This window comes from Lepus europaeus, chromosome 22, assembly GCF_033115175.1.
Source record: "Lepus europaeus isolate LE1 chromosome 22, mLepTim1.pri, whole genome shotgun sequence".
Classification (NCBI taxonomy): domain Eukaryota; kingdom Metazoa; phylum Chordata; class Mammalia; order Lagomorpha; family Leporidae; genus Lepus; species Lepus europaeus.
The window spans coordinates 31433635-31442520 of record NC_084848.1 but is presented as its reverse complement, the minus strand read 5'-3'; the positions used below and the strand labels follow the sequence as shown (position 1 = coordinate 31442520).

The 8886-nt window shown below is 51.3% G+C and overlaps 1 protein-coding gene across 3 annotated transcripts in view; it reads right to left on the bottom strand.

The window, feature by feature from the left end:
• Positions 1-6759: 6759 nt before the first annotated feature.
• Positions 6760-8886, bottom strand: part of SLC8A3 (solute carrier family 8 member A3) — a 142961-nt gene continuing 140834 nt past the window's right edge. For all 3 annotated transcript variants that reach the window (XM_062181317.1, XM_062181319.1, XM_062181318.1), the window contains one exon: positions 6760-7136. In XM_062181317.1, the coding sequence (XP_062037301.1) occupies positions 6760-7136 (377 nt within the window). The remainder of the gene's footprint in view (positions 7137-8886) is intronic.

The following is an 8886-nucleotide window of genomic DNA, read 5'->3' as shown; positions in this document are numbered from 1 at the left end:
TCTCAAGCGTTTTCATCACACAAAAGGCAACTCTATGAGGTGACAGGTGTTACTTCGCTTGATTGTGGCAATGATTTTACTTTGTATATGTATATCAAAACAGCATTCTGAACACCTTGAATATATATGTACATTTATATATAACTTTTATCTATTATTCTTTAAAGCAATAGAAGTGTAACAAAGAACAGGAGCCATTGTCTGGCCTAGTGGTTAGGATACCTGAGTCCCACGTTTGGGCTCCTGGATTTGATTCCCAGCTCCAGCTCTGGACTTCAGCTTCCCGCTAATGCAGACCCTGGGATGCAGCAGGGATGGATTAAGTATTGGGTTCCTGTCACTGACTTAGGAGGCCTGGATAGCAACTCCAGCTCCTGGCTTCTGCCCTGGCTCAGCCGCAGCCATCACAAGCATTGTGAACCCATAGATGGGAGTGTGCTCTCTCTCACATAAATAAGTTATTTTAAAAGGAAAAGAAAGAGTGATGACTTACTTTCAGGTATATGAGTAAGTGCTAATCTCATTTGTACAAAGTCAGTTTGATACCCTCACTCCTGTTCCCTTCTGAAAATGCTATAAATACCACATGACATACCTACCAGGAAGATTCCTGATAGTTTTTTTTTTTTTGGATATTTTTCCTAAGAAGATATCTTTGGATCCCTGCTCCCTGGAAACAGGTCACTAATGATCATTAATCATTAACGATCAGTAACTATGCTCTTCAAACTAAATCACTTTATCATGGTGAGATTGCCCCCAGTCTGCCGCTGGCTGCTAGTGGTATGCTGGTCCATTCAGGTGCCCCTGGAGGAAGCTCCTCACCCAGCCAGGATGGAGACAAAGGAGAGGAGAAGGAAACCTTAGGAGTACAAGAGAGCCCTTTGCCCGGCGGCCTCTGGCGCTCTGCTCCTTGGACACTGGCTGCTCTCTTCAGGATGCTGGCACTGGCTGGACCGACTCTCCTACGGGTCTCAGCTTGGGTTCTGGTGTTCACAGGAAGCCATGGTGTTCTGGCAAGAGTTTGGAGTTGGAATCAGACGATCATTGTTTGCACCTGTCTTTTACTATTCTCGTGTTCCTGGCAGATGGCTAACCTTTTGTGAATTCATTGTGAAAAAATGGGGAATAATATCTATCTCTTGTGGATCTTATTAGACTCAAACACATATACGGGAGAGGTTTTTCTGTAAACCATGAAAGTTCACAGATACAGGTCAGATTGCTTTTGGTCATTGATGTTAATACTATGTGTTTTGCATCACAAAGGGATTGTGGCAGAGGCAAATATTCATAAAATCCTATCCTTTTACAGCACAGAGAGGTCATCGGGAAGTGGCTGCCCAGCCAGGACTCTCCTCATCTCCTCTGAACTAGGGGGTTAAAGTGAAAATTCTTCACCAACAGAAGATGAGCAAGAGTGGCAAGTACTAATTTGGAACCAAGGAAGCTGGAAGCGTGAAAGGGAACTCTGCCGCTGGATGAAGAGAACAGCAAGGCTCCCAGGGCTGGCAGTCCAAGAATGGAAGGAACCCAAGGCCCTGGATCACCATGTGGAAGCCACCTGATGAACAAGAACATCTTCACTGTATGATCACAGGAGGGAGACACTTGAATTTTGCAAAGCCACTGAAATATTAGGGCTTACTTATTACGGTTGTTAACGTTAATAATACATGAGCCAAGGGGATGAGATGTGGCTCAGTTGGTACAAAGTGCTGAAAATGAACTTGTGCACAATGGCTGCCAATATCTTCTTCTTTCTGATGCACAGGCCACAGAGCCAGTGCTGGTCAAGTATGGTTCCCAGGCAGTTTGTCACCACCTTTGTTTATCTTCTAGAACCCCAGAGTTGAAGCTACAAGTTGGCTTCAGAGGCCAACTATGAAAACCTCACTTAGGCAGGGTGGGTGTTTGGTGCAGTGGTTAGGATGCCACTTGGAATGCCTGCATCCAATACAACAGTGCCTGGGTGCAAGTCCTGGCTGCACTCCTAATTCCGGTTTCCTGCTAATGTGCACCTTGGGAGGCAGAGGTGATGGCTCAAGCCATTGGGTTCCTGTCACTCAAGTGGGACACTTGGTTGAGTTCCTGCTCCTTGCTTTGGCCTGACCTAGCCCATCCATTACAGATGCTTTGGGAGTGAACCAGTGGATGGGAGTATTGCGTGTGTGTGTGTGTGTGTGTCTGTCTGTCTGTCTGTCTGAATGCCTTTCAAATAAATAAAATAAACAAAAACAAAAACCGCTCTCAAGATAGCTCAGGAAACTGTGATGGGAGAGGGAGATGGCCCAGCTCGAGGTCACAGAACCAGTCAGTAGTGGCATCTGGACCATTACCCAGGCACCCAGATTCCTGGGCTGCTCCCCTCAGCTCTCCTCCCCCCTCCCTGTGGCTCATCCCAGTTTCTCTCTTGACAAAGCCTAACATCTGGATAATCCAGAAAGGACTTAAAAGGCAGAGGCAAAAATGGATTTTATAATTTTGCATCTCTCATTTAATCACCTAAAAGGCAGTTTTCATTTCAACTTAATGCTTGGCAATAAAACCAAATGAACCTTTAAGCCAAACCCTTCTCTCCCTGCCTGCTTTTTTTGTGCTTTTCTGTTTTACTTGCAAGCCCCATTACTGTCTAGCTCTGTCTCGTTATCATGGTCACAGCAGGACTTGTATGCACTCCTGATCCTGCTTTCTAGGCCAACTACAGAGCCTTGCAAGGATTTTCTAGTACCCGCTCCCTGGCCTAAGATGCCCTCAGGAACCCACTGAAGGCAGATCCGGGTCCCAGCAGAGCATACAAGGGGTCCACAGTTAGGGTCCACCTCCCTTTGTTCTCCCTATTGACCCCACACTCTAGCTGGGACCACACTGCACCTGGTTTCATTCTTGCGCCTTTGTTCCTTTTCTGTCTTGTCCTTCCACACCAAAGTGAATCCCTATTTATGCTTCCTTCAAGCTCCTACTTACATTTTGTATTCTGTAAAGTCTTTTCCCTGACTCCTCCAGGCAGTTAGTCTTTCTTTTTAAGATGTATTTATTTGAAAGGCAGAGGATAGAGACAGAGATACAGAAAGATCTATCCACTGGTTCACTCCTTAAATGGCCACAACAGCTGAGGCTGGGTGAGGCTGAAGCCAGGAGATTGGAACTCCATCTGGGTCTCCCATGCAGGTGGCAGGGGACCAAGTACTTCGACCATCTTTTGCAGCTTTCCCAGGAGCATTAACAGAAGTTATATAGGAAGCAGTGCAGCCAAGACTTGGACCAGTGCTACTGTGGGATGCTACTGTTGCAACTGGTGGCTCAACCCACTGCACCACCATGCTGGACTCAGTGTCTCTTTCCATGGTGTCCTAGGGCCACCGTGGGGCACTCGTGGCTTAGCGCTGCTGTTGATTTGCACCTGAGTGTTCAGTTGCTCCAGGGCTCCTGCCCAGCACTTAGCTTGTGGGAGGGGCAGCAGTCCATGCCATCACCACCCCCCTCTCCTTACCTGAGTTGTTGGGGCCAGGGGTGGACACTCCGCCCACATCAACCAAAACATGGCTGCCCCAGCCGCCACGACAGCCTTCTACCAACGAGTCTGTCTTCTGGGACTGGCCCTCTGGGGATGGGCACTGGGTGACATTCTCTCAGCTGAGAAGCTGCACTCACAGAAGAGGGACGCTCCAGTTAGTCCTGGGGAGTGGAACTCTGAGGTCATGACAGTGTCAGGGCTGTGACAGCGCTGGGCTGAATGTGAGACAAGGGAAGCAGAGGCAGCCCCTTGGGAGACAGAGGAAGATGAGAGGCTCAACAGGAAGAGGGGGTGTGGACAGGAGTGACCACGTGGTACTGGGGCGGTGGGGAGCTGCTTTGGTTCCTGCGGCTTTATTTTTTTTTAAAGATTGATTTGAAAGTCAGAATTACACAGAGAGAGGAGAGGCAGAGAGAGAGAGAGAGAGGTCTATCCATCCGATGGTTCATTCCCCAACTGGCCACAATGGCTGGAGCTGCACTGATCCAAAACCAGGAACCAGCAGCTTCCTCTGGGTCTCCTAGGGTCCAAGCACTTGAGCCATCTTCCACTGCTTTCCCAGGATACAGCAGAGAGCTGAATTGGAAGTGGAGCAGCTAGCTGGGTCTTGAACTGGCGCCCATAAGGGATGGCGGTGCTTTAGGCCAGTAGGTTAACCTGCTGCGCCACAGCGCTGGCCCTGGTTGCTGAGGGTTTAAAGCTCCTGTAGCCTGTCTGTGTTTCCTGCCTTGGATCTCCCAAGATCCTCCTACTGGGTTTTCACAGTGGTCTCTGCCTCCGTTTTCTGAGGTTCAATGGGTTTCTAGACAAAAAGAAGTTTCACTTTACCCCTCTGGACTGTGAATTCCCTAAAGTCAAGCACTTTATCTTCCTCTTTGTGTCATTAGAATGTAGTTCAATGCATGTAAGACATTCAAAATATGTGAAGGAATGGTAAGTTACTGAATGAATTTATGTGTCCACTAGCAATAACTACGGGGATTATTTTCTTGCTGGATTCCTGCCCTGCCCTCTTTGTTAGAGAAAGATGGGGACACACACACACACACACAGACAGAGAGAGAGAGAGAGAGAGAGAGAATCTGTTGATTCACTCTTCAAATGGCCACAGCAGCTGGGGCTAGGCCAGGCCGAATCCGGGAGCCAGGAACTCGTTCTGGGTCTCCCACATGGGTAGCAAGGGTCCAAGCACTTGGGGGCCATCTTCTGCTGCTTTCCAAGGAGCATTAGCAGGGAGCTGGATCATAAGTGGAGCAGCTAAGATTCGAACCTGTACTCATAGAAGATGCCAGTGCTGTAGGTGATGGCTTAAACTCCTGTGCCAAAACACAGGTCCCCCAGCCCGGCCTTTCCAACACAAAGCCTCCTTCCACTTTAAACAGCACAGCTCTTGCTCCTTATGTGGCCCTGCTTCTCATCCGTCCAGGTTGTGACAGGCGACATTTTCATGAGGGGTTTTTGCTAGGAAAATACCAGGCCTGGCACATTGGCACTTGAGTGTGATACAAGCTGACACTGTCACCTCAACTGTAGCTGCTTCAGGAGAAACCCAAGGTGACCCTGGACCTTTCACTGAAGAAACACAGAGAGCGGCAAGCTGTAGGTACAGAGAGATAAGTAGAGCTTTTATTTTTTTTTTTAAACCAACCCAACGTTTCCACTGGCAACTGTCAACATAGCTTATGGCACAAGCACTGTTTCTTTTTTAGTTATTTTTTTTCTTAAAAAAATGTGTTGAAAATTAAACAGATGTTTTCTTCATTTCTCCTCCCCCCCTTAGAAAATGTATTTATGTCAATGCAGAAAAGCTAAAGACCCGTGGGCAGTTTCGTGGTGACGTCGTATGTGTGTTTCTTTGTGTGTGCCTGTGTGTATGTACGTGTGTGACTTCTAAAGCCAAGTCCTTTCAAAATCTGTTGGGAAAAGCTCAGGAGGGCATGGCAATCTCTTTTTCTGTGAACCCAGGCTCCCTGGGATTATGGCCACTAGGATTCCTCGTCTGGGGACAAGAAATAGCCCCATAGGCTGGGACGAGTTTCACCAAGTTTAAAAACAAGCAGGAACAGGGGAGAAATGAGGAATTCTGGTTCCTATCTAGGGAAGATGTTTTCAAATGCGACCGCTGGGCCAGGAGACGTGAAAGGAGCCCCTTGTGTCTGTGTCACTTGGAGAAATACAGTCGGCTTGCCCCGAATGGCCCATGAGGGAGTGAGGGGGTGGTGATGCCGACATCCTCAGAAACACAGATGTGTCTGATATGATTTCTTCCCCTTGGAAGCCCTCCCTGGCTGGCCACGTCTTCTCTCCTGCCTCGGACACAAAGCCACGTGAGAAGGCCTGTGTCCCCTCTGTGGCCTCAGCTGCCCTCTGCCATCACGTGTCTTTCCCATTTCTGTCCCATCTCTCCCACCAGGCGGGTCTTCCTGCAGAATACATACAGACACTGACCCAACAGCACATCCAGGGAAGAGGACATGGCGGCTAGAGCTTCACTTCATTTCCACGCCTGCCACTCCCCAGGTGGGTGTGGGAGCTGACTCCCAGCCGAACGCCAGCGTTCTCAAGGAGCTCCGAGAGAAAAAGACGAGCTGGGGGCAGGACCTGGCTGGACCCAAGGGGCAGCCTGTGATTGTTGGGAAGGCGTTGTGTCTGCAGGCCCCATGCCTCTGTGGGCCAGCTCAGACCAGGAGTCGCTCCGCCGCACCTGTGTTGCTAATTCGAGAGACGAGACGAAACAAAACGACAAGCAACACGGGATGGAAGAACAAAAGCAACCACAAGAGTGATTCCAATGAAGAGAGAACCGTAACCAGCCACGTGGCCAGGCCTCGTGTCCACGCGTGGCCAGCTGAGTGGCACAGTCACGACGAGTCGAACGAGATGGGCGGGAGGAGCTGTGCCCTCAAAGAAATGAGAGGCCTAGGAACAAGCAGAAGGTGGAAGAGGAGGAGGCAAAGGCACCTCCACTGTGGGCCAGGGGCCTGGGTGGGAAGGTGAGATGCAGGTGGATCTGTCGCTGCTGTCAGTTGGTATTTAATTAACTGCCTGGGGAGTGGGTGATTCCTTCATGGATGGATGAAGACTTTGCCCGCTCAGTGCACTGCCAGCGCTTAGGTCGGGTGAAGTTTCTGGGGCTCGGGCCCTGATGCTGCCTCTCTAGGGCTGCTTATCCCTGGTGGGGAGGCGCCCTTCTCTTTGGAGAAGTTCCAGGCCTGCCCTGCCAGCAGGCCTTGTTTTGTGGCTCAGAACCCCTTGATGTAGCAATAGGCCTCCAGTGTGGCGAAGAGTATGTAGAGGAGCCACAGGCTCACGAAGAGCCACGTCGTGGCCAGCTTGCAGCTGCGGGGACCTCCGAGCTCCCCGCCCAGGTGTGGCCGCCGCCGGTACAGGAGCACGCTGATGCAAACGAACGCGAAGATGGTGAAGAGGGTGACCGAGAAGGCCAGCGTGCCGGCCGACACGTGGAACTCCTGTCCCTGCACGGCCCAGTAGATGGCGGCCACGGACCAGGCCAGGCCGATACCCAGGAAGACGTTGACGGCGTTGCTGCCCGTGACGTTGCCAATGGAGGCGTCCGCATACACGTCCTGGAGGGCGGCAGCTTTGCTGGCAAAGGTGTCTGGAAAAAGGACACAGGCAAAGGGGAGCTGCTGGGGGGCTGAGATGTGGAGGGAGGCCCTCGAGGAAGCCCCCAGGGCAGACTGTGGCTGAGCCCAGAGAGGAGAGGGAAAGCAGGGAGGGAGAGGGAAGCTTCTTCCAGCTCTGCCTTTAACAAGCTGTGTGGCCGCGGGCAAGTCCCATCTGTGCTCTGGGCTTCCCAGCCCTCCCGGCAGACATCTGAAAGGTCCCACGGGCCTTTCCTGTCCTGGTACTTACTGAGCGGATTTATTGTTTTCCGCTGACTGTTTTACCAGGAGGGGACTTTGCCATCCCTTGTTATCTCCCTAGAGAGCCTTGCCATCCTGCTTGGAGGAGATGCCTGATTGTGACTGTCACATGGGGCATTCACCCACCTAATACCCGGTTACTAAGCAACGTCTACGGGCTCGGCCCTGGACCAGGAGCTGGATTTATGGGGGCAGAGGACACGGCGTGGCTCACGATGCCAGCATGAGCTGGGGACCTGAGGACACGGGCTGTGTCTCTGCAGCTTGTATGTGGATCACAGGGCTTTGCAGCAGGGTGGTCTTCAGACCTTGGCACAGTCTGTAGGCACAGGGAGAACCCTCCAGCTTGTCCGGCTCAACCTTATCTACTCTACAGGTAGGGAAAACAAGGCCCCAGGAATCTACCCCAGGTCACAGAGGAAGTCAGCAAGAGATCTGACCCTACAGGGCCCTCAGGCCCTCAATCTGCAGCAGAAAAGCGACAGCCCCACAGCCATGCAAGCAGAGGATGGGGCCACAGCACAGCCTTCTGAAAGGCCCAAATGTCAGCTGCTCTCCGGACCCACTGCCAGCCCTTGGAAGGGCCCCAAGATCTCTCCCTGCTCGGCTTGTCCTCATTTGCTTCACTGTCGCTCATTTCTCTGCTCTCCCAGAGAAAACCTCCTGCCCCTTTCTGCCTACGACCTTGCTCTTGGACCTCTGCTCCGCTGCTGTGTCTTCCCACATCTGTTCCTCACGTCAGCTCCTTCCCCTCTGATAGTTCGGATCCCTCAAGACTTGGAGACTGCAAGATGTTGCACACGCAAAGACTTCCCGGAATGCTCTGTCCCATTTCCTACCACCCAATGCATTTTTCAGGACACCCAATTTTGCATCTCTAATGTACAAATAATGCCTCCGGCCTGTGCTGGAGTTTTGAGAAAAAGTTTTCCTAGAGTATGATGAAGTTACACTCCAGAAGAGTCTGTTTCTTAGCAGGGGAAGGGTTTCTGTTGGTCCAACCAGCAGAATCCGGTCTGATGACACTCAGCCTAACTCTCCTGGAGGAAGATGCGGCTTCTGTTTCATTGTAGGGCAGCTGGGATGGCAGGAATCTGGGGTTCATGTCCTGGGGACCGCAAATTAAGTAAGGAACCTGGGCTAAGGCAGGGCTCTGCACCTGCCATCTCCCCCCTGCCCCTCAGGCCCATGTGCCTGCCATCTCCTCCCTGCCCCTCAGGCCCATGCGCCTGCCATCTCCTCCCTGCCCCTCAGGCCCAGCTTTCACATAACAGTCCTTGGAAGCCTCCCAGGCCTGACCCCAGACTAGCCAGGATCCCTGTTTTGTTGTTTACACAACACCTGTACCTTTTCTTCATGGAGCTCATCCACATGGCTTTGATTTCAGTATTGGAGTGTCATGCCCTTCACTAGATTATAAACTCAATGTGGAGAGGGAAGCCTCGTTATAATCCCAGTAACCAGCACTAGTCCTGTAGCAGG